General features: G+C 37.7%; 2 protein-coding genes across 7 annotated transcripts in view; one reads left to right on the top strand and one right to left on the bottom strand.

Moving 5' to 3' along the window:
• SPATA5 (spermatogenesis associated 5) overlaps window positions 1–23,537 on the bottom strand; it is a 360,927-nt gene extending 337,390 nt beyond the window's left edge. For 2 of the 3 annotated variants that reach the window (XM_049631141.1, XM_049631144.1), the window contains exons 1-9: window positions 23,325–23,537; window positions 18,504–18,625; window positions 16,810–16,967; window positions 12,944–13,002; window positions 11,710–12,348; window positions 10,632–10,761; window positions 10,305–10,361; window positions 7,503–7,626; window positions 4,517–4,772 (exon numbers count right to left, since the gene is read on the bottom strand). In XM_049631141.1, the coding sequence (XP_049487098.1) occupies window positions 4,517–4,772; window positions 7,503–7,626; window positions 10,305–10,361; window positions 10,632–10,761; window positions 11,710–12,348; window positions 12,944–13,002; window positions 16,810–16,967; window positions 18,504–18,625; window positions 23,325–23,484 (1,705 nt within the window). In that variant the 5' untranslated portion in view covers window positions 23,485–23,537. The other variant, XM_049631143.1, reaches the window with a different exon arrangement.
• Window positions 23,538–23,814: 277 nt separating this feature from the next.
• Window positions 23,815–26,788, top strand: part of NUDT6 (nudix hydrolase 6) — a 44,547-nt gene continuing 41,573 nt past the window's right edge. The window contains exon 1 of one of the 4 annotated variants that reach the window (XM_049631139.1): window positions 23,815–23,887. Coding sequence is in view for 1 of the 4 variants with exons in the window: in XM_049631136.1 (XP_049487093.1) it covers window positions 24,036–24,273 (238 nt within the window). In the remaining 3 variants the exon portion in view is untranslated. Of the gene's footprint in view, window positions 23,888–23,932; window positions 24,274–26,788 lie in introns of those variants that run through there. The other 3 variants (XM_049631136.1, XM_049631138.1, XM_049631137.1) reach the window with 3 other exon arrangements.

Here is a 26,788-nt window from a genome sequence, read left to right as displayed (position 1 = left end):
TGGGGCACACCCACCAATTTTTACTAAGTTCTCCAAGTGATTTTGATATATAATAAAATCTGAGAACCTCTGCTCCAAGTGATCCGTCCTGAAGTGGGGACATATGAAATGTATATGGATTTCATGGAAAAGAATACATAATAGAAAGAGACAAAATTAACTATGTACTCATGAATACATCTCCTGGAGCTAGACTCTCTCACTGTTCTCACAAATCTGGAAGTTAAAGTGCCTTACTTCCCAGCTATGCCAGTGGACATTCTCAAGCTGTCCACTTAAGCACAGTACAACTGGTAAATAATGAAAATGCCTCCTGAAAAGCACAGGTTTTAAATAAAATATAAAGTCCATAGCCAGAGCCACAGCTAAGAAAGCTTGTCAGTGGGAAGTCAAAAATGGACTGGAAATTTCAAGAAAATAGCAGCAGTTATTTAAGGATTCACAGAACACTTTGTTTACTGCTACTTATAAAGGTAGCAATAACCACATGGAGTTGTTTCCTCAGCACAGACAGGGATTTCTGAAGGCAATAGAGGAGACGGGGAGATGAATCTCACAGGTGTTTAAAAACAAAACTGATTCAACTATCAGGTTAATAAACATTTTTATTACTCAAGGGGAGTGGGGTGGTGATTAACTCTCATTAAGTCTCCCAGCTTTCACATACTCTTATCAGATCAAATACTTACTGAGCACTTACTATGTACCAGCAATTATTAACACTACCTCCAAATATTAAGGTATTATCTTGATTCTTTTTTAAAAAAACAGTGATTCTAGGGGGTACCTGGATAGCTCAGTCGGTTGGGCATCTGACTTCAGCTCAGGTCAAAATCTCACAGTTCATGGGTTTGAGCCCCGGGTGAGGCTCTGTGCTGACACCTCAGAGCCTGGAGCCTGCTTCGAATTCTGTGTCTCGCTCTCTCTCTCTGCCCCTCTCCCACTCATGCTCTGTCCCTCTCTCTCTCTCTCTCTCTTTCTCAAAAATAAATAAACATTAAATAAAAATTTTTATATAAAAACAGTGATTCTAACTTTGTGTATAATTTTTTTTTTTAATTTTTTTTAACCTGTATTTATTTTTGAGAGAGAGAGAGAGAGAGCATGAAAAGGAGAGGGAGACACAGAATCCAAAGCAGGCTCCAGGCTCTGAGGTGCCAGCACAGAGCCTGACGCGGGGCTTGAACTCACAAATTGCGAGATCATGACCTGAGCCAAAGTCGGTCACTTAACTGACTGAGCCACCTGGTTGCCCCACTTTGTGTATAATTCTAAGATCAATGTAATGATTGCAACTGCTTCTATTTGCCCAAGGAAACTACATGTTTGAAAAAAAAAAAAAAAAAAAAAAAAAAAAAGCAGTTCAAACTTCCCTAGGTAGTAGTCATTTTAAAAGACTGAAACCCATTCAAATTATTTTCTAATAACCTCTAAATTTAGGTAGGATACATTAAGTGCTCAATTCTTTTTATTTATAACTAAGTAGTTCAAATTTACCATACAGCTGGGTTTATTCTTCCTATGCTCAATATACACATTGTAATATATGGGAATACCCCTGGGTGTTCAATATGTGGGACACATTTATGCCTATTCTATAGCACTTGGAGTATAATTCTACTATTTTTAACGCTGAGTTTTAGAGTTGTTTTATCTTTCCTTCTGAGTTGTACTATTAGCCAAATTTATAATTTACTCATGCCAAATCCATAGTCAGAAATTATAAAACTGTTTCAATGAGAAAATACAGTTAACTTCACAACTGACCTTAGTCTGCTTTGTGTCATTATTTCTAAGAACACCATCGGAGAAAGCCCCAACTAATCACTTAAGTTTCAGTTATTCAGACAAACAGGTACAAAAGAGAAGACAATGAAGGGCAGAAAGGCCAGACAGATGTATGAAGAAAGCAGTTAATGAGGCCAGGCCATATTTAGTGAGTAACTTGGTTATTTCTTTATTATTTTCCCCCTTCCTTTTTCTAATCCTTCCTATCCTTTCGTTGGTCCACCCCACCCCACCCCCATTTCTTTCTTGTTTTCCCTTTTACCTCGGGAATGTCATATTTACAAGGGCATTTAGATACCATCTACCACAACCCCCTCAATCTACAAATGGAGAAAACTAAGACTCAGATAAGGCAAAGAACTTGACCAAAGTCTGTCCAACCCTCAAAATCCATTTTCTACTATATCCCCTGCCTCTTTAGAAAAACACGTTGCAAAAACATTCTAGTACACTGTTCTTAAACCTTATTCTGCTAGGTAAGGAATGATGCTACATAACACAACATACACTAGTATTTAAGGCAGTATACACAAAACCACATATTTTCCCTACACTCTAATTATAATGCTAATCTTTTAAAAATTACTTTCTCATAAACCGATTGGTTGCTAGATTGGAGGGAAAAAGATCAATACTTACAATTTGAAATTACTATTAAGTCACATTAACAGAAGTTAATATTTATTTACTGTTTGTATGTACCACATATGTCCCACATACAGACATACATACATACATACATATGTACATAACTTCAGGCTGGAGGCCCCTCTCTATCCCACCTTCTGACCCTTTCACAACTTTTTCATTTAAATGTATGAAACCTACATTTCATTTAAATGTAATGTCAGATCTCTCAAATCTTCTTGTCATTTTCCTGAAGTTCTTGGGGGTACCACACAGCCTACAAAAGCAGATGGTCCTATTTACATCTGTATGTATGTAAATTACATTATCACAATTCCCTTTAATGTCTCAGGACACAACTTAATTTCTGGACTATTCTAACTTGTGAAATTAAAACTTAAATCATATAACCACAGCATTCCTTTCCCCACAGGAGAAGTTACTACATTCTCCAAAGTTTTAGGAGTACATATCCCACTGTGTTAAGTAGTTGTTCACAAATCCCTTTCCTTTATCATATTGTGTGTTTCTGGACAACAAGAATCCCAGAACCTTCTAGAATGCATGAATGTATTAGAAAGTCAAAAAAAATGCTTGATAAAAGATACTGAAGAATGAATCCTCGTCGAGATGGGAAAGTCCAAAGCAATGCCTACATAGTAATTCAGACTCTTCATTATAACCTAATAGAATAAAGGAAGCAAAGTTATCCACACTGACACTTCTGCTTCTTGATCACTAGGGAATTCACTTCCATGATTACACCCACCATTTCTTGTGAAGCACAAGAAACTAGATAGAAAGGGATCTGTCCTAGACCATAATGTACCAAAAGAATGTTTAGTCTCCCCCAGTTGTGCATCCTCTATCATGGAAATTGTGACAATGATCAAATAGAATAAAAGCTGATTTTCTCCACCAAAAGTAAGATATTCAAGGACCCCTAAATAACTCTTCCAAGTTTTCTTTTCCAACCTGTTTTGTTCTATATTCTCTTCCCTGCAATATTGAGCAAGATTAGAAAGATAAAAGGACTAATGGAAGGGTCTTAAAAGCCTAATACCTTAGATTTAAGTGTGAATCAATAATGTGAAAGTAAAAGTTACCATATTTCTATACTAAAACTCTAACTAAAGTTCCAACTAAAAATTTAATTTCTTTCATTAGTATGTAAACGGGCTAAACTTTCTTTAAAACACCTTTTGAAAACGTTGGATCAGTCACAAACTGGAATGAGAGAGTACAACAAATGAAAAAATTCCTTCTAAAGTATAAAAGCACCTAGAAAACATATGCCCGCACAAGAAATGGGAATAAATTTAAGGAACCTAAGATTACTGGCACACCAGAGATGCTTTGAGGTATATGCCCAGCTTTTCGAGGTTACCAGAAAATAAACACAACCTCTTGAGACCAAAAAATAAACAAACAAAAGCAATAAAAAACTATTACATATTTTCTCAATATATTCTTATTTCAATACCTTATAAAAACTGCCCTGATTTGAATATTTTTCATAGTTAAAATTACTCTGAAAAATTACACAAATGTCAAAAGGTCTTAAGGGCTTTCAAAGTAAATACAGTTATGCCATGGTGAAGTTCTTAGAGTCAAAGACTCAACTGATTAATAACAGCCCTTATACATTTTCAGACTTAAATATCACCATCACATACTCTGAGGCACAGAATTCCAGGTTTTGCTAAGTACTTTTTTGGCAATTCAAGAAATACAAAGCTTCACCATAAGGAAAATTTTGATCCTCTTGTAGGCACTTCTCCCTAATTTTCACAGCACAATATCAATAAATATTGTCATCATCAAAACTGCCATTAATGCATCTGATACTGTGTGTGTGTGTACATGTGTACTTAGGAAAAGTATAAAAGGATGTATGCTGTAATAGTGGTTACCTTTAGAAGATTAAGCATGATTTTTATTTGTTTTCAACAGTTTTCTGACTTATCTAGTTTTCAATATATATATAATTAGAAATGATTACCTATTTCCATTAAGATATATGACGTAAATTATCAGCATGTAAATAAACCAGCTTTATGAAGCCCATCAATACAGACTCACAGTAGCAAAGCACACTCACCTGCTTCATTACACAAAGCTTTCAAGTCTGCTCCAACGTACCCATGAGCACTATTTGCCAACTGTAGCAGCTCAGCTTCAGTGAGCAAATGGGGTACAGTTCGAAGAAGTTTCTGGAGGATATCTAGCCGATCCTCAGCATTAGGAACTCCAATCTCAATCTCTTTATCAAATCGTCCAGGTCTTCGAAGTGCAGCATCTAAGGCATGAGGGCGATTTGTGGCCCCAAGGACCAACACTTGTCCTTCACTTCCTTCCTAACAAAATGAGAATAAATATCATTACTTATAAAAGTAATAAACATATTGGCACTGGCTCTGTAGATCAGATGAATCTAACTGTCCAGGCTGCTCAGTCCTACCTGTTACACTTTTATTACTCATCCCATATCTTCCTAAGTTCAGCCTAAATACTCCCTCACCTAGAAAGTTTTCCAATAATTACCTTTCCAACTATAGTAAGTGATGTCTCTCCCATTTTTAGCATCTAAGCTTCACCATCTTCATGAATGGAGGGGCAGGGAGAGAGGGAAACAGAATCCAAAGCAGGCTCCAGACTCTGAGCTGCCAGCACAGAGCCCAACACAGGGCTCAAACCTATGAACCATGAGATCATAACTGACCCGATGTCAGATGTTTAACCAACTGAGCCACCCAGGGGCCCAGGAATGAAATTTAAAACAACAAATTATAAAAAACTAACATAATGATCAGCCACCTGTGAGGTTATCCAACATTCTATTCTGATGATACAGTGTAATACAAGTTTAACTGAAACGTGATTGAAAGTAAGAAAACTCAACCTGTTCAATTGTACTGGATGTGCCAACAGAAAATGCATGGATTACAATAAAATCTATGAATTATGAATCTAGAAGATAAATACAGGCCCTTAAGCATTTTCACACTAAAACATCAGTGTCAGATGCTTCCAGTCCTGCCCATAGACAAGAACATCAGTCCAGAGTAGACTTACTCTAGCAGCAGAGAAAGCAGAATGACATAGTAATTAAGATCCTCCAACACAAAGCCTTCCATACGATTTTATACTACCCAAAAACTCTTCTAATTATAATACAGCTCTCCATACATATTTGTCTTCAAGATGAAAAGATTCAACCATAAACAAAGATATCTGGTTGGCTTAATGATGATATTCTTATTGTAAATAGACAAACTGGCATCCCAGTTTATGTATGTCTCTCATGAGTGTTGCTATTGTGAGTCAGTCCTCAGAGCCCTGCCACCTCCAACATACTAACATCACTGAACTCTCCAATTTTAAAGATGGAGAACCAAACCTGGGATGATCACACCTAGTTATTGCACCTAGACTGAGAACGAGGTGGTCATCCAGCTTCCTCCAGGTTCAACTCTTCTCTGTTACTCTTAAAATTGTAACGCATGTTAGCAAATAACAGACACTTAAAACCCAACCTTCACATTATTTTCACATGTTTAGTTTTTACCAACAAGTAGTAAAAACCAAAAAGTTCTAACAGTCCAGTTTTGCAATGTGCAAAAGGAGGACTTGGGACTACATGATTTCTAAAATTTCTTTTGGTTCTAACATGACTCTACAAAACGAGTTATTTATGTAAAAATCCTGCATAAGAAATGTATTCTTCTGGTAAATGGCTGTCAGGAGTCTGAAAGAATTTTTCTTCATTCCTGCTTCTACATCTATGGATCTTCCTTTCACAAGCAGCACAGTCTTTATTAATTTGCAAGTGTATGCCCTATCAGAAAATCTATAGAGAGAATCTATAGAGAATCTATCATGGGTAGCTTCTTTTTAAACCCTGCACAAACAGGGGCACCTGGGTGGCTCAGTTGGTTAAGTGTCTGACTCTTGGTTTCGGTTCAGAGCATGATCTCACAATCCACGAGTTCAAGCCCCATGTCCAGCTCCACACTGAAAGCACAGAGCCTGCTTGGGGTTTTTCTCTCCCTCTCTCTGACCTCCCCAGCTTGCGTTCTCTCTCTCTCTCTCTCTCTCTTCAAAAATAAACATAAAAAAAATTTTTTAATTAAAAAAAATTTAAATGTTGCACAAACATATTTTTCCATTATTCTTTATTTCCTTTCAACTGTCAAACTTAAAGCCCTAAAAGAATCAATTTGTACATGAGTATTCAAGACTTAATCATGAAATTTCTTAGTAAAATCCTCTAAAATATATCTAAATCTTCTTTACTGATTTTTGTTTCTGGTTTTTTATTTTATTAAAATAATTTTTTTCAATGTTTATTTATTTATTTATTTATTTATTTATTAAAAAAAATTTTTTTTAATGTTTATTTATTTTTGAGACAGAGAGAGACAGAGCATGAACGGGGGAGGGTCAGAGAGAGAGGGAGACACAGAATCTGAAACAGGCTCCAGGCTCTGAGCCATCAGCACAGAGCCCGACGTGGGGCTGGAACTCACAGACCATGAGATCATGACCTGAGCCGAAGTCGGACGCTCAACCGACTGAGCCACCCAGGCGCCCCTATGTTTATTTATTTTTGAAAAAGACAGACAGAGCACGAGTGGGGGCGGGGCAGGGCAGAGACAGAGAGGGAGACAGAATCCAAAATAGGCTCCAGGCTCTGAGCTGTCAGCACAGAGCCCAACGTAGTGCTTGAACACGTGACCAGTGAGATCATGACCTGAGCCAAAGTCACAGGCTTAACCGACTGAGCCACCCAGGCACCCCGCTTCCGGTTTTTAAGTTAAATCATTTATTATAAAAGAAATCCATCATTGTATATTATTTTATACGGTAAAAAAGTATACAGTGCAGGTATACTATCCTAGAAGTTACTAAGATTTCTGCTGAAGAAAATTATTTTAGGGGTCTTTCCTCTAGTTTTTATGGCTAATATTTTTCCCTATCCTAGAATACCCCAAAACTCAGACATATTTGTTAGTTTTTGCTACTACGTACATATTATTAAGAGGCAACCCTTTCCTACACAGAATCAATACTGGTGCTATACTTACTGAACCAATACCATCCATCAGTGTTAACAGTGATGCTACCACTCTTTTTTCCACTTCATTCTGAGCCCCTTCTCTTTTAGGACAAAGTGCATCCAGCTCATCAATAAAAATAATTGATGGGTGCCTGAAAAAAAACAAGTAAAATTAATTCTTTAATATACATATGATTTTTAAATTTGATACAATCCATTCCAATTACAAAACTAAAAGGGAGTACTCTTAAATTCTTAACTGAAATGCACATGCAAAAGAATGAAACTTACACCACACACAAAAATAAATTCAAAAATGAATTAAAAACCTAAATGTGAGATGTGAAACCATAAAAACCCTAGGAGAGAGCACAGGCAGTAATTTCTCTGACATTGGCCAAAGAAGCATTTTTCTAGATATGTCTCCTAAGGCAAGGGGAAAAAAAACACAAACCTATTGGGAATACGTCAAAATAAAAAGCTTTTGCATAGCAAACTAAATAATTAATAAAACTAAAAGGCAATCCTACTAAATGGGAGAAGATACTTTCAATGACATATCCTATAAAGGGTTACTATCCAAAACATAAGAAGAACTGATATACCTCAACATCCAAAACACAAATAATCCAACTAAAAATGGGCAAAAGACATGAACATACATTTCTCCAAAGAAGGTATACAGATTGCCAACAGACACATAAAAGATGCTCAACATTACTTATCATGAGGAAAATGCAAATCAAAACTACAATGAGATATCACCTCCCACTGGTCAGACTGGCTAAAATAAAAAACACAAGAAACAACAAGCGTTGGTGTGGATGTGGAGAAAAAGGAACCCTCATGCCTTATGCTGGTGGGAATGCAAACTGGTGCAGTCACTGTGGAGGTTCCTCAAAAAGTTAAAAACAGAACTACCCTACAATCCATCAATCACACTACTGGGTATTTACCAAAAAAATACAAAAATACTCATTCAAAGGTATGTATGCACCCCTATGTTTACAGTAGCATTATTTACAATAGCCAAATTATGGAAGTAGCCCAAGTGTCCATCAATAAACGAGTGGATAAAGAAGATGTGGTATTAATACACAATGGAATATTATTCAGCCATAAAAAGAATGAGAACTTGCCATTTGCAATGACATGGATGGAGCTACAAAATATAATACTAAGTAAAATAAGTCAGTAAGAGAAAGACAAATACCATATTATTTCACTTACCCCTTGAATTTAAGAAACAAAACAAATGAGCAAAGGAAAAAAAAATAGAGTGAGAGGGTGAGAAAGAGGGAGACAAGCTAAAAAACAGACTTTTAAATATAGAGAACAACTGATGATTACCAGAGGGATGGGTGAAATAGGTGATGGGGATTAAGGAGGACAATCGTCCTGTTGAGCAATGGGTGATATATGGAATTGCTGAATCACTATATTGTACATCTGAAACTAATATAATACTGCAAACTATACTGGAATTAAAATTAAAAATTAAAAAAAGGAAATTTAATGCATCAAATTTAGGGCTTTAATTAATAATATTAAGACAAAGGCAATAGGATGAAAAACCTTAGATTAATTGTTCTAACAGATCTGAACTCAATAAAGAGAAGACTATTGAGAATAGTCTACTACTCATGAGTCTATGCCCAAACAGAAGTTGACTGCTAATGCCCAATAAATTGTTATGATTGCAACAATTCAGAAGATGAGGCCAGAGATGTCCCTTGAAGCAGGTGTAAAGTCCAAGGAATAGAAATTCCAATAAACGCTAAAAAAAGTCGGGGGAGGGGGGTGGTGCCTGGGGGCTCAGTCAGTTGAGCATCCAACTTCGGCTCAGGTCATGATCTCAAGGTTTGTGGGTTCAACCCCTGCATCAGGCTCTGTGCTGACAGCTCAGAGCCTGGAGCCTGCTTGGATTCTGTGTCTCCCTCTCTCTCTGCCTCTCCCCGACTCACAGTGTCTCTCTCAAAAATAAATAAACATTAAAAAAAGAAAGAAATTCCAAATGCTCACCCTCTCTTTTTTTTTTTTAGCCTATTAAAAAAAGAACTCTCAAGACGATGAGTTCTCCCATAAAACGATGTGAATTCTCTCACAATAGAAAGCTTCAACTTCCAGGAACATAACAACAAAAACATACTACATAATAAGGTATACCACTGGTTCTCAAATTTTTAGTATTGGGACAACCAACTACTTTTTTCATCTGCTGTCTCTGGGAAAAAAAACTTTAAATATGAAAGTTCCTTTGACAAGAGTAGAATTATGGTAAGTTAAAAACCAAAACAGTGGTAGAGACAGCCTTATTACAAATAACATTACATTAGACCATGTTACACACCACACTCTTACACTCATTGCGATGCAATAGGTAGCCTAAACTTAGGAATAATCAAAGCGAACTGTTTCTAAAGAGCAACATATTTGTCTCTTTGAAGCAAACTATAATAAAAAAAAAATTAAGCATAAAGGGCTACTATGATACAATCTACTAAGGCAACTAGATAAACTGGATATGCCTAAGTACTCTAGGTATTCTAAAGAAAGAAAATCATACATTTATATGCTCAAGCAAAATCACCTGACTTACCATCTGTTTTAATTCTCCTACTTTATGTAATTCAGTAACTCACTTATCAAACTTTCAAGACAATATTAGATAAAAATACATTAAATACAACTTCATTAGATTTACAATCATTGCTAGTGCTATCGGTATTATTTTTGTACTGTTCTTTCATGCTTCATATAGTGTTAGTAAGCGTACTTTGATTACAATATCCTTGACTACTAATTACAAACATCTAAATGTAAAGAATACCGTAGAGTGGCTTCAGCAAATATCTGACGTAGCCTTGCTTCTGTCTCCCCATAGAATCTGTAACAAATAAAATACATTTAAGGACCAACTTTTACTGTTTTTAAAGTTTCGTCTTTAAAAGTTCATCTGACTTTTCAAATATTTCCAGAATACTTAAAACTACTTTCAAAAATTATTTTCAAAACTTAATTTTTATACACAATTAAAAGCAAATTTAAAGTATTTCAACATATGAATATCCAGAGGGAATGCTATGCAGTCATTTTTTTGAAACACATTTAAGAAGTATTTAATAAAACTGTTTATTCTATTGAATTATGCACCTACTTGCTTATAATTTCAGGACCATTAATTACAGAAACATAGGCTCCTACTTCATTAGCAACAGCCCTAGCAATCATGGTCTTCCCAGTACCTGGAGGGCCATAGAGTAACACTCCTCTAGGTGGAGGAATTCCTAGAAGAAAAAGAAGACTGTATTCAACATTACTAGGTTTCTTGTGTTATCATATGATTGCAAACATGAGTTGTAAATTTACCTTGTATCACAAAACTAAAGTAAGAGTCAGACCTTCTGACCCTGCCCCTTCCCCTCAAAATGTACTAACTGGCCCAAACACTGATCTCCAGAAATGATTTTTTCTCTCTCAGTAGACCTGAGAGAGGCCAGGCACACTGGTGAAAAACTGGCTGGACATCCACAAAATTGCTATGTCCCATCCCACACAGCACAGTTCAATAATCAGAACACAAAGCTCAGATAAGAACAAGGACATCCAAAACAAGCCATCAATCTTAATTTTCATCCAACTAGCCATCTTAGACTATATAAAGATTACTAGCAAAATGTCGATCCAAGGGTTCATTCCATATTTATATATAGACTCATGAAAAAGGAAAAGGCAGAGAAAGAGATGGTAGGCATCAAATACATGCAGAGGATCTGTGCAATTACCATACAGAGGAATCCCTGAGTTTCCTAGGAGCCAATCACTCCCTTAACCACTTGCTTAAATGCAAAGAGATCTGCACACAGCTACATTTCCTAACAAAGAAATTTTACCCAACATATTTGAATGTTTGGTTTACTTCTTTGGTCATTACAGCTCATCTAGAATGACAAGATACCAATTCTAGATCCAATATAAACAATTGTGGAAGTATGCAATTAGAAGATACAAGGCTGCAGCTAACTCACATTACAATCTAAAGAGATAAAGCATGAAAAAAAAGCTCACAGTTTAACCGGCATCTCCCAAAGCAACTCACACCTCCTACCATACCTACTACTCAGGAAAAAAAAACAAGAAAAGAAAGTGAACAATTATTATTTAAGTGGAATGAGCCAACTGCTTTTTAGTTCGAATTTAATACTTCTGGGTGCAATACACTGAAGGAATCATACCGTAACTCTTGAAAAGTTCAGGCTGCTTGAGAGGCAATTCAATTATTTCTCTAATTGTTTTCAGCTGACTATTTAAGCCTCCTATCATGTCGTAAGTTACTTTGAATTGGTTGTCTTGCTCTTCTGAATTTGTACAAATCTTTGTAAAATTCACTCTCGTTGTTGAAGAAATAAAATAAAAAGTATCAGTGTTGTGCTTTGTTCCCACATAGGCTGACTTTAGCAATCTCTCTTCATTAACAAGTTGCTCATTTCCTCCTTTAGCCAATTCAAAACTACATTTAAGTCCTATGATCTCTGCTAGTTCAAGTCCACTGTTGTCCCTAGGACTCTGTGTAACATCTGAAAAAATGTCACTAGCTTTACTTATCATTCTGTCATCTACTGGTTTGCAAGGAGTACTGCTTGATGTTGGATCCCGAGGCTCTTCCAGATCTAACTGGCTCAGCTGTAAGGCTACATCCAGGGTACTGGTGTCTATGTTGGACTGTTCACAGGCCATTCTTTGAGCATCAGTGTCATTCTGAGGCCTTCTCAATATCATGCCATCTGTCCCTTTCACTCTCAACACTTGCAACTTGCATGGTCGTCCATAGAATGTACAATACAAAAAGTTGCCTGGTAAAACAATCTTGCCATCTAGAAAATAATTTTTTAAAAATATATGTTAGCATAACTTTTACCCATTTAATGTTTAAATAGCAATTTATTCCATCTATTAATAAAACTACCTGAAAGACTAATCATACTAATAAAATAATTGCCATAAAAAAGAGACAACTTAATATTCCCATTTGATAGAGCACTATCTAGAGACAGAAGGACAAGATAACTCTTTACAATCTTCCACACTCAATACATCTAGAATCCTATCAACTCGTCAACACATAGCCAGGCATTCCATATCTAATAATAAACTCACCTAAAATGGCACACCTGCCTGATACTTCAAGGTAACATTTCTCATAGGAAAGACCAAGAGCTCAAGGGTTAAAAGTCTCAGTTCTAACACTGACTTTGTCCGTAGACAAATCATGTATTCTCTCCACTGCTTAACTACCAATCAATTGAGAAAAAAATCCCTATCTCTAAAGGACATTAATTCATTGAGAAGAACAGTCTCCACACTGTTGAAGATAACTATGATCTATATAAGACTTCAAAGACACATTACTTTATTTACTGCTACCTTGCTTCTTACAATTTAAAAAACTATTTAAAACATGTCTCTCACCTAGTTTTCTCAGAAGACAACCAGTCAGTTGTTCTTCATTAATATCCACATTTTTGTCACTATAAAGGGCAGGGGAAATAGAAATCAGCATCGAGTACACCAGAAACTAAAACGTAATATAAAATTACATATACATAGTTGTAATGCAGACCTAGTCACCTGGAAATGGTTTATACAATACTGGAATGATTTATGCTTTTCAGATATTTCTTATAGCCATGAAAAGATGATTTGCAACTTGGTGTCCTAATGACCTAAATCAATGTTCTTCAAAATATAGAGTACTATCCATTAGTGGATCATGAAATCATTTCAGTCAATCTCATCCAGCATTTTTTTAATAGAATACAAAATGTCAAAAGTACATCACACAAAGAAAGAGTAAATACTGCTTAGAAAAGCATTACTTTCTTATACATACATTCATACACATCTATATACTCATGTATACAGGTACACACGTGAGTACATGTGTGCACCATATTTGTGGATGTATACATATACTAGATCACAATGAAATGTATTTTTCATTGTGTGTCATAGCCAACATTTGAAAAACACTGATCTAAATTAACCATCCCTTTTCTGAAATTGCCTAGCTTGGAGAAAGGCTTTTACTCATAGATTACTTCACTTCCGTTCTATAATTTAGAATTTTATCTTTCTGGAAAATTAAGTCCTTATAAGGACATTACCTGAAGAGGTACAAATAAGAAAAAGGGAGAGTAATAGTGTAATGGAATTTTATTCTGGAGAAAGGGCATGCCTACAGAAAAATGACAACCCTTTCTTCCAGCTAATGATTGTTTTTCAGAAAGGTTGCTTGAGTATAGGAAGTAGGTACATGTAAAAATCTTGTGAAGAAACATGTTCTTGGACAGTTCTCAGAATAGGTGCATTTTTCCTTATTCCCCGCATGTAAGTAGCCCATACCAGCAGAGGAGGCTACGGTTGTGACGTCATCCAGAGATCGGTGGAAAAGTGATAGTTTCGCTCAAGAAGAGGTATATTAGCAGACCATTCTGGTCCAAATCTAAGCCTTGTTCTCCAATCACTTTGTCAGCAACAAACAAAACCAATAGTGTCAACTTCATTATTTGTAGATTCACCCACCTGCTACAATTTATTTGTAACCCCAAAATCAATACTAAAAGAGCTTGCCTAGTCATTCACGGACATGTGTAGAGCAGGCAAAACGATGGAGTCACTAAACACTTTCCTAGCTGAGGTTGAAAAAGAACTCTTGTTTTCATTCGTCCAGAGACAACAAGAAGATGACAGAGATGGTAGGAGGCAGTGCAGTGTACAGCAGAAAGTGCAGCTCGTGGGTGAGCTGGAGATTTGAATCCTAACTGGTATCTGTCAGTGAGGTGGCCTCCGGCAAGTCACTCAACATTTCTGAACTACCACTTCTCTTTTATAAAATAAAGAAGTGAAAATCTATCAGAATGAGTTGTCTTGAGATTATAATGTATGGTAAGATATGTATATGTATATATTTATACTAAATATGCACTAAATATAGTAACGTTATTAGCATATGCTATTATATATAACATACATTAAATATTTAAACATAAATATGTAACATTAAATATAAATATATACATACATTGCTAATGCAGTACTCACAGTAACTTTATAGAACATACTTAGCACTAAGAATGAGAATCGACTGTGTATTCTTACAGAGAGAAAAAAAAGAACAAGGGGGAAATTTCAAATCAAATGTATATATAAACTACACGGGAAATTGTATCTCCTTAAATGCTTAAATTCACTTCTGTTTATAGAACTCTGAAACCAGTTACATTTAAATCATTTCTATTTATTAAACTCTGAATAGAAGATATTCACAAACGAGTATAAGAATGGTAAAAATACTAAGTTTTCCTTTTAAAAAATGAATAGGTGCAGATAAAATTACTTCCACTAGAAGGAGCTCTAACCTTACTAATAAAATTTTTCAGAAGCAAACGAAGGGTATGATCCACAGATTAAAATTACTAATTTATCTTACTTGAAATTAAGTTTCTTGTCTAAGCTCTGCTGCCACATTTAAAACACAAGATTTTTTAATAAAATTGTAAAAACCAAGCTGCCATTTAAAACACATACAGTCCCTGTATAGTAAGTTATCGTCATCACCTAAGACTGCTGTGCCCTCAAGAGGTCACACTAGCTAGATCATCAAAAATCCAATCAACTGATGCCTGCAACCTGCAGCACTGCCTCAAAACACTCTAAAGATAAATATCATTTAATCTGTGTAGAACTACTACCTAACCCATAAAATAATGGGTAAGTTACTTCTTACCCAGGCCATTTCCTCATCTTTTAAAAAAAAATTTTTTTTTAATGTTTGTTTATTTCTGAGACAGAGACAAAGCGTGAGAGGGGGAGAGACAGAGAGAGAGGGAGACAGAATCAGAAGCAGGCTCCAGGCTCTGAGCTGTCAGCACAGAGCCCGATGCAGGGCTCGAACTCACAAACTGTGAGATCATGACCTGAGCCAAAGTCTGTCGCTCAACCGACTGAGCCACCCAGGCTCCCCTCCTCATCTTTAAGAAAGGGATAAATATGGGCACCTTGTAGGATGTTCGGAGTATTAAATGAGAGAAGAAAAGGTGTGTATGCATGTGTGTGTGCTAGTACACAGCTGGTGCACAACACATGCTGAGTTTTCCTTTCCCCTCTTCCTTTTATTTTACTGTTTGCTAAAATGTTATTAAGTTCTCTGAAAAATGTTTCCTGGTTTATAAGAAAAAAAAATATGCTAATGCTCAAGCTTGAAATCTATAAAACTATCAAAAGAGAGGAAAACATTTTAAAATCAAACTAATGACTGGAAAATGTTTTGTGTTTCTTGCAAACAGAATATCCAAGACAATGAGTGATATACTTTAACTGCATTGATAAGGTGATTCAAACAATTAGTCTTTGATGAGGGACTTTCAAAATCTAATAAATATAACTGTTTTATTAGATTGAATAATCAATGAGTTAAAATATATAATCAGGTACTTTGCTTGAACAGTCTTGATTAAAACTTATTTCTTGCCTATTCACGGTAATCTACTCCCTCCTTTACAACATCTCTGATTACACTGCAATCCAAGATGAAAACTACTGTGGAACATACATCGGTAATAATTCCTCTCACCAAAAAAATCAGGGCAGACTCTAATCACATGGCAATACAGTCTCTAGTCCATACATTATGTAGCACTCATCTAGCTTGTACTGTCTAATACAGTAGAACACTAGCCACTCGCCACGTGTGGCTATCGAGCACTTAAATGTGTCCAGTCCAAATTGAGGTGTGCTGGCAAGTTTAACAAACACAGTGGATTTTTTAAGACTTAGTTTGAGGGGCGCCTGGGTGGCTCAGTCGGTTAAGCGTCTGACTTCAGCTCAGGTCACGATCTCACGGTCCGCGAGTTCAAGCCCCGCATCGGGCTCTGGGCTGATGGCTCAGAGCCTGGAGCCTGCTTCCGATTCTGTGTCTCCCTCTCTCTCTGCCCCTCCCCTGTTCATGCTGTGTCTCTCTCTGTCTCAAAAATAAATAAATGTTGAAAAAAAAAAAAGACTTAGTTTGAAAAACAGAATGGAAAATAACTTATTAACAGTTTTTTATAGTTATTACAAGTTAAAATAAAATTTTACAATTGGTATAATACTAAATATTAATATTGAAATAATGACTAACTTACATATTAAATGAAATATTTCACCAACTTGATGTTCCTTCTTAAAAGTGGCTACCAGAAAATGCAAAATTATATATGTGGTTCACATTTGTGATTCTTGTTCTGTTTCTGCTGGGCAGCACTCATTTAGATTGTCACCAAAGAAAAACACCAAACCTGAGTGTCACATCCATTTCCTCAGCCTGAAGCACAGCACCCAACAGAGGCTGGACTTGAATGGCATCACCAACGCTCACGCCCACATTCTTTTGCGCCATTTCACTCAGGCCAACCTTGCCTCCAGGAAATCCTGCCACAGGCCAGGCTGTATAGACCTGCCCAGAACACAGGAAATAAAAATATGAGAAAATAAATATTCATAGAAATTCATTAATTTATAAGGCAGAAAACTAAGCACAACTCAGTATATGGATCTGCAAAACACAGTCCTCACCCCCAAAGGACTTACAATCTGACACAAGTTACAAAAAACTTTATTTATTTATTTATTTACTTACTTACTTATTTACTTATTTTTGAGAGAGAGAGAGAGAGCATAAGTGGGAAGGGGCATGGAGAGAGGGGAGCAGAAGATCAGAAGCGGGTTCTGTGCTGCCAGCAGCGAGCTCAATGCAGGGCTCAAACTCACGAGCTGTGAGATCATGACCTGAGCCAAAGTCAGATGCTCAACCAACTGAGCCACCCACGTGCCCCCAAAAAACTTTTTAAATAAGTACTTAATTATGTCTTTTTGTGAAGATTAGGAATGATACCACGGTGAAATCGGTAGAAGATCTGAAAGGTAATTTACAAAAAAGAGACAAAGGCATTAACATGCAATAAGAAAATGGGAAAAAATACTAAAGACAAGCTAACTGTAAGCCTGGCACATAAACTTCATCCAGGAAGTAGTGAAGGAGCTGGCACAAGAGCTTCATGGGAACCTGGATCTCATTAGACTTAAATGTTAACGAAGAGAAGTGAAGATTTCCAGCTCCAAATAGTGGTCTGAGCTCACATATTTATAGTCTTCACAAAACACAGTGAAGAACTTTTTTTCTTTTTCTTTTTTAAGAATAATGAGGGGCACCTGGGTGGCTCAGTCAGTTAAGCGTCCAACTTCGGCTCAGGTCATGATCTCATGGTCCGTGAGTTCGAGCCCCGCATCGGGCTCTGTGCTGACAGCTCAGAGCCTGGAGCCTGTTTCAGATTCTGTGTCTCCCTCTTTCTCTGACCCTCCCCCGTTCATACTCTGTCTCTCTCTGTCTCAAAAATAAAATAAACATTAAAAAAATTTTTTTGAAAAATAAAAAAGAATAATGAAAAGAATGAGAACTGTGCCATCAGCACCTAATAGATTTCAAATCATTTTCAGAGGACGCCACTGGATGAGAGAACACTGACTAATCAAGCAGCAGAAGACATAGCAGAGGCAGAGGCCAGCAGCAGGAAAGACCAACCTGGCAAAAATGATCCAGGAAAGGTTCTGGATTTCGAGCCTCAAATATAATGAATAACAATAAGAACAAACAGCTGAAAACAGGAAAAGTAATCACATATTTGTGATGACACTCACATTTGAGAGGACACTCATACTCCCAAACAACATTTCTATGAAGAAATACAATTAACAAACTGGAGGAGACAGGGCTGCTAGTGTGTGTCACCACCTTGGGAGAAAAGGCCTCTCTCTATATTATGACATTTAGAGGCTACTATTTCCAGGGTAGTCATAGATATCAAAGGAAGGAAAAGTTTATATAGATGTGAGGGTCATTTAAAATATAGTTTTTCATTTATAACTTTGTTGAAAACTAAAATAAAAAACATCACAAATCTTTCTAAACTAAGGAAATGAAAAAGACTCTTACCTCTTGTTTTCCATCCAAACTGGTAAGCAACACTGGTCGACCTATACATATATTTGCAGATTTCATAGTGTTGAGTCCAAGTTGAACAAGGGAATTTTGGAATGTTTTAGGAACTCTGTCATCTACCAAAAAGGGAAAGAAAATTATTTTCATACTATTTTATAACTACTGAAATTAAAGCCTGCTTTCTGTTGGGAGTACATTAAAATCTTCTAGCCACTAACCAAATGAATGCACTTACCATACTCTGGAGAAAGCACAGTTCCGATACTCTTTATTTTAATGAAAAGACTTAAAACCAAACCTTTCTAAGGGTCCACTGACTGACAGTTTGAGTGCTAACTAAAAGAGGATGTCTTATGGGGTAGGTATTAGTTTCCATCTTTTAAGAAATATGATCTCTAACTTTTTTAAGAACTGCACATACCTGCAACAATGCTTTTCATACTTGCATAGCGACCTTTGTACTACAGATTCTAAGTCGAGTTGGCTACTAGTATTCAAAGGCTTGAGCTGGGGAACTGGCATTTGGTTCTGGAGGGTTAAGTTACATTTCCACTTCTGATCCACATGATAGCAATTCAAGAGTTTTCTTTTCTAATCCCAGGAACATATGGATAAAATAGGAACACAGGCCTTATTCCTTAGGCAAGTACACATTGACCGAAATGACCATTCTGTGTTTTCAACTTTGGCCAAGGACAGGGACCAGAATTCAGCCCAGCTGACGACACTTCTGAAAATGATGTGCTGATATGTCCACCCCCACCCAACCACCTCCTCAAGTACACATTTGGTCCTTCTTTTGATTCTTTCAGCACTCAATGCTGTCAGATATTAGCATTTATCATCATAATATACATTTGTTTTTCAGTCTGACTTTCTCCTAAACCATGTGCTGCTTTGGCAGGAATTGGGTCAAATTCATCTTGTATTTCCAATGCCTAGGAGTGCCAAATATAGCAGTCGCATAATAAACATCCATGAAATCAGTGAACGTACTAGATGGCTACACAGCATTTTACTTTTCAGCACAAGATCAATGAAACACTTACGAAATTTCAGCCTGTCACAAACTTTGTTACAAAATTTATTATTAGACACATAGACCATAATCATAGTTCTCTAATATTGGTGTTCCTTAATAATCAAAAAAAGGATACTTTGGGTTTAAAAGTCAATAAAAATAAAATCATGAGGTATATCTAATCTAATTATTTTTTGCCACTACAAAATAACTACACAACACACTTATTTTCTGTCATCAGCTGAGAAAAACAAAGCATCACACAGAGCTAAGATTAACAGTACTGAACACTTTATAAAATAAGCATATTTCACAATATGAGGCTGAAAAGAAATTCAACTTTCCTACGAGCATCAGGTCTCTTACATAGTTTACTCATCAATAACACCAAAGAATCCTTTTGATGACTTAATAGTGTTCACTTTTCTATCACTTCTTTCTTTCTAAACCTCAATGAATTACCCTTCCCTCTTGAAAATTACCTCCCAGGTATATCCAGTCCTTGGCAAGACTATAGGTTTTCTTCTTCCTTCCATCCTATCCTGCACATTCACCATGCACCAGAATTTGACAAATCACAGGCTTCTCTAAACACTCCACTTCCTCCTTATCACCAATGAAGATCATGTTCAAACTCTCATTCACTGGCCTTATTTCCTAATACATCTCCACACATTCTCTTACAGTCCTCATTCCTCCAATACCATACTTTAAAAATATACCTCAACATCCACTTTCCCTATTAACTATACGTTATTGAGCACTTTATGTGCCAAATTAACTAATGAGACAGTAAAGGTCATTTCAAACAACCATCCACTCTTCAGTTGTTCTTTCAGCAAACATTTGCTATGTGCCTACATGGCAGATAATATGTTAGGCACTAGGAATACAAAGTGAACAAAAGCAGACAGTCCTTGGCCTCTCAGAGCTTATGATCTAATAGGATGAGGGAGTTATTAAACAATCACTGAATAATTCTGTAGTTGTAAACTAAGATTAATACAATGAAAGAATGACCAAGAGGGCGAGGAGAGCCTATAAAGTGGAATCTAATTGGGAAGAACCAGAGAATGCTTCTCTAAGGAAATAATGTTGAAATTCAGATCTGAAGGAAGAAGAGGAATTAACTAAATGAAGAGGGAATAAAGAGAATTCCTGACAAACAGAACAGCTTGTACAGAAAAGTACTGGACAGAAGGAAGAATTATATACCTGAGTACACGCAGAGTGGCAGGAGACAAGAAGGGGCCATGTAAGGAAGGTCAAGACCTCCCAGGGAAGTAGGCTGATAGGAAGCTGCTGGGCTCCTGACAGCAACTGAAGATCACTTAGGGGTGAAAAGCAAGCTCATGACAAGATGTTCGTTTTTAAAGATCATTCTGGCTGCACAGTGGGGGGAAAAATGGGGAGTGGCTAGTGTAGTAGTCCAAGTGACAGATGATGGTGTTTGAGATCAAGGTAGAAACAGTGGTAATAAAGAAGAGGAACGTAGGTGATAAACAGAACTTGGTAGTGGACTGGATATGTGAGATCTGTGAAAGAGATGCCATGGATGACCCCTAGGATTCTGAATTTTACAATGGAAAATTGAACAGGTCCTGAGTTTGTTTTGTTGTGAAAATAGGAGTTTATGAGGTCAGTCTTTAAGTACCTTTGAAAAATCCAAGAGAAGAGGTATAGCGCAATGCTATACAAAGTGTGATCAGCAAACTATTTACCAGTTCATGAAAGGATAAATACAGAAAACAAGGGTTTACTTAGAAGCTTTTATTACAATTGGACAGACTAATCACATATCTGTTGAATCTAATAAAAATTTCTATTTTTAAATTTATTTTCCCAGTAATTTCTTTTTATTATATTTACAACAGCACTAAGCTTTACATATGATATTTTAAAAACTTCCTTACAAAGTTTTAGTATTGGTCTAGAAGACAACTGAACAAAGACTCAGAAATAGTATATTTTACAAATATAATTACAAAAATGATGAGGGTATAGATGGAAAACTATGGACATTGGATGAGCTTGCCCAAGAAAAATTTGTACAGAGAAAAAAAGGGTTTCAGGACTAAAAAATTGAAGAACTGAAACATCTGGCAGCCAAGTAGAAGATTAGCCTGCAAAGGAAAGTGAAAAACTACGTACCAACAAAAGGACAGAGAAAAACTAGGAACACTTAATGACACATAAGTCAAAAATTAAACTATTTTTAGAAAAAGGAAATGGTAGACAACACCAAAAGTTGCTGAGAGGTCAAGTAAGGGAAGTAATGAAAAGCTGTCCATTGTATTTACCAACATGGATATGATCAGTGACCATGGCAGGGACAGTTTCCATGGAATGATGGAATGGATACCAAAAGAGAAATAGGCTAATTAGGAGGTGAGAAATGAGGAGATAGAGACTACTCCATTTAAGAAATTTGGCATGAGGGGCGCCTGGCTGGCTCAGTCAGTAAAGCATGCAATTCTTAATCTCCACGTTGTAAAATACAGTTCCATGTTGGGTGAAGGGATTATTTAAAAACCAAATCTTAAGGGGCACCTGGGTGGGTCAGTCAGTTAAGTATCTGACACTTGATTTCAGCTCAGGTCATAATCTCACAGTTGGTGGGTTCAAGCCCCACCTCGGGCTCTGTGTACGCAGTACAGACCTGCTTGGGATTCTCTCTGTCCCTCTCTCTCTGCCCGTTCCCCCCACACACACTCTCTCTAACTCAAAAATAAATAAATAAGCTTTTTTTTTTAAAGCAAATCTTAAAAAAAAAAATGGCAATGAAAGATGGACAGAGAGGGTGGTGATAAGAAGAACATGTAGAACTTTTGTTTTGATTTAAAATGTAAGAGAAATCAGCAGGTTTAAATTTCAATAAAAAAGGGTCCAGTTAAAAAAAGAGGTTGAATATGCAGGACAGAACAAGTTGTCCTCTGACCCCCTAAAGGAAACTGAAAACACCATATTAACTCTAAGATTGTGATTAGGATCAACATTAGGCAGAAGTAAAAATCTTGCCACCAGGTTGGCTGGTGATCTGTTTTTTCGAAGCTGTAACACACAGCTTCAACCCAGAAGCTTTACCAACTAAATAACTTTTCAGGCAAATCCGTTCTCTTAACTCAAGGGGGCTGGTATCTGGGATAATGGCTTCAGAGTCAAATACCGCCTACCACTTAGTAAACCTGTGGAACCTGGAGCCAATCACGTTAACTATTCTTCCTTTGTAAAATAGGCATAATAATACTGTACCTATCTTCCAGGGTTTCTGTGAAGATTAAATGAGATATATGTGTGACATAAGTAACCTACTGATAACAATAGTATGTAATTGATGGCTGTTATTAAATACCAGAACCTGTCTAACAAGAAAAAAAAAACCTTAAAGGCTTTCATTCTCACAGACACAACGCTCTTAGGAAGATGCATCCACATCTTCACTGAACTGGGTGTCTAGTTTTCTGCTGTATGTATACCCTATACTCGCTAGCTTTAAGCAACTTCGCAGTTAAATATGTCGTTCATCTTAAACGAAGTAAAGTTTTTCAAGTATAACTTACAAATTCAAAACAATTCACAGAAGAGATGGCTTGACTTAGCCACGGATAAGCCGTTTCTGCCTGACTTCTTCAGTGTAGGCGTGGCTTCGGGCATCTTACAAAATTCTGTGCTACTCTCACACCTATGTCTCGACCAGTTTTCAGAAGCCTCTGCATCTTAACGGCGGCATCGCTAGGTCTACGCTTTCCCAGGTTGCGCCCCCGGCCTCAGGTCTCCCACCCAAAACTCTTTACCCTTTTCTAAAAAGTTGGTCACCACCAGAGTCCCAGCCGCCGCCGCGGTGCCTGGCCCAGGAGGAGCCGAGGGCCCCGAAGAAGAGGAAGCAGAAGAGGGTGAGGTTGAACCATTCTCTGCGCTTCGATTCAGCCGTTTTCTGTTCTTCTTGGAAGACATGATCAGAAGGTAGCCTGAAAGAAGCAACTGCAAAGGCGGCTCAACGTGCGCGTTCCTCTGGAAGAAAAACTTCCGGGGCAGAAGTCAACGAGGCTCCGCCCTTCACCGTAATCCCCAGAGTGGAGCGCAATTAGAGGGAGAACGGAGCGTTTTCAGAACTCGCCGTCTTTGAAGAAGCTGAAGAGGTTATGACTTTTACAAAGGAAGGTGGATTACGTAAACACAACCGTTATTTAGATTGTAAATTCCTGAGAGGATTTTTTTTTAAATCTCTGCCTGCCTTCCCTATTCCTGGACAAACGTCTGTTGACTTAAAAACAGGTGGAAAAGTTTCTCCTCAGCTTTCCTGGAACCAGGCAAATTCCTGAGAGGACCTGGTGGACAGGACTTCGTGATCTCTTCGGTAAAGCGCTACGAAAGTGGCAACGTTAACTCAACTCTGAGATAGATGGGTGGCACTCTTCTAAAATTTATGGTAATGACCTCCGCTCCTGACCTAGGCGGAAGGTTGATTTTAGGGGCCTAAAGAGTGGTCGCATGAGGACTTGAAGATGCCGCCATTTCTGAGCGGGCGTTTCTGGCGCGCGGTGTTCACGCGGACCCGCGGCGAAAGGCTCTGGGCAGGGCACCGCCGGGCCTCGGGCGGTCCGGGTTGCAGGTGGGACGCTCTCGCCGGAGCTGACGTGCTGCGAGCCGAGCCGGACAGATTCGGGGGTATCTCGGTGCCTCTGGAGCGGTTTCGCGCACTGGACCGCCTGGACGCCGCCTCTTTCCAGAAGGTCTTGCAGGGCAAGTGTGCCTTGGCCGAGGGGTTCCCTGCCTTCCTGAGCGTTTCTAATGAAGTAACAGGGTGTCCTGCGTCCACTAGTCATGCTCTCGGCGAATCAAGTACCGAGAGGGCAAATGTGACCTGTATCCGTTTCCCCTGTTTTGTTCTTGCTCCCTTTGCTGGGAGATTTCTGAGGCAGCTGGGTGAAATGGTGACTATTCTAGACTTTGAGATCGGCAGCACTAGTTTCTGGTAACCTTTCTAGCGTGTGACCTTCGGCAAGTTCTGTAAACTACCATTTCCCCTTCCATAAAACTGGTTAGCAACGCATAGGATTGCTGAGGGTGAAGTTGGATAATGCACGTAAAGTGCTTAGTACGGTATCTGTCACATACTTAACGCTCGGTAGGTGTTAATATTTCATTATTATTGACTATCATTTACTGATCCTTAGTTACGCGGAGCACTTTGTCCTAGACAAAACTATACAGGTGGTGGACAGTGAGTGGACCAGAGAGGTTCGAAGTGGTCAGTTTTGTACACAAATTGGATCAGGCTGACTCATCAAAAACTAGAGTTTGCTTCTAAAACAGAGCGACAAGTCTTTTATGATTAACCAATGAGCATGGTGGGCTGTTTCGGTCTTCAATAAGAAAACTCTTCACTCTTCTTGAACCTCAAGTCCAAAGATAAGATAGCAAGCTTGGGTGGAGGAGCCTTCATTACGAGAGAAGCCTGTGATTTGCCTGGAGTTTTTCAAACTCCCCATGACGGTCCTTATGTTCGAATTGAAGGCATAGCGTAGAAATTCAGCCATTGAAAGATCTTCTCTTTTTTTTTTTTTTTTTTAATTTTTTTTTTCAACGTTTTTTATTTATTTTTGGGACAGAGAGAGACAGAGCATGAACGGGGGAGGGGCAGAGAGAGAGGGAGACACAGAATCGGAAACAGGCTCCAGGCTCCGAGCCATCAGCCCAGAGCCTGGCGTGGGGCTTGAACTCACGGACCGCGAGATCGTGACCTGGCTGAAGTCGGATGCTTAACCGACTGCGCCACCCAGGCGCCCCGAAAGATCTTCTCTTACAGGAAACTTCAGATAATCTTTATCCTATTGCACAACATGGGAAGTGAGCATCTGTATTAATATAATTGAGCTAGTTATTTCATTCTTTAATTATTCTCACTCCCAAACTACATACCTGTTCACCTCATTTCTCTATTCGTGAATAATTGCTGATTTCGACAATATCAGCAGTAGGAGAATCAAATCAGTGTTCATCCTCTAATATGTCTGCGTATGTGTGGGTAGAGACTGGTATTTATCGCACACACTTGTCACTGGCCAGGTGATTAAAGCACTACCTTAGCCAACAAAGCAAAACAGGAGGATTGGGGTTGGAGTCACACATCCAGGTTTCAAGTCCCAAGTTCTGCCAGGTGCTTACCCAGGCATTAGACAAATCACCACTGAAAAATTTGCCTCTTAGGTTGCTTATGCAAATAATGCCAGCCCTTTTTACTTTACTGGATAGATGTGATCTAAGATAAATTATATGAAACTAGTTTATAATCTGTGTAGTACCATGTACCTATAGTCTTTAATAAAACATTCTATTACATTTATGAATTGTATTGCTAGACACTGGTTTAAGAACTTCACAGATATTCATTTAATCCTCATAACGATTCTGTGAGGTAGATACTTTTACCTCTATTTTAAAGGTGATGGTACTGAGGCACAGAGAGATTAAGTAACTTCCCTAGGCTCTAGCTCTAGAATCTGTTCTTAATGCATTATGTTGTCTCTAAAAGTTAGTGCAAATTTTGTTAACTATGTCAAACTTGAGCTTTTTCACTCAATTGGAATGATTGGGGAAGATTGGGAAATTTCTGGAATGAGAGAAACATCCTATAATCTTTATTGGAGTGGGTTACACAGGTGTATGCATATGTCAGAACTCATTAAATGTACACTTAAGATTTGTGCACTTCACTTTTTGTAATTGTAATTGTGTGTCAATTTTTAAAAGATTTAATCGGAAAAAGAGGGAGATGAGAAGGATCTGACTCCATAGCCCCCAATCAAGAAGTCTTTATGAAAGGCTCCTATGTATTTTCACCTTGTTAGGTACATTGACTTTTAAAGAGGTAGAGAACATGGTCCTTAACAGTCACTTACTGCACATCTGGAGAAGAGAAGAGGGAAAGGAATTTAACCATTAAATAATCAAGCCTTCCTACTACCACACATACACACACTTTGCAAGATTATTGTAAAGATTAAGTGAGATGACGGATAGAAAAAGTGATTTGAGAAGTTTTTCTAAAACTGCAGTATTCTTAAAAAATAAAAAAGGGTGGGGGGGGGTTTGCTGGGTGGCTCAGTAGGTTAAGCATCTGACCCTTGGTTTCAGCTGGTCATGATCTCACAGTTGGTGAAATCAAGCCTGGGGTTGAGCTCTGTTCTGACAGCATAGAGCCTGCTTGGGATTCTCTCTCTCTCTCTCTCTCTCTCTCTCTCTCTCTCTCTCTCTC

Source organism: Panthera uncia, chromosome B1 (assembly GCF_023721935.1).
Source record: "Panthera uncia isolate 11264 chromosome B1, Puncia_PCG_1.0, whole genome shotgun sequence".
Taxonomy (NCBI): domain Eukaryota; kingdom Metazoa; phylum Chordata; class Mammalia; order Carnivora; family Felidae; genus Panthera; species Panthera uncia.
The sequence above is the reverse complement of the archived record's forward strand: the minus strand, read 5'-3'. Positions and strand labels throughout refer to the sequence as shown.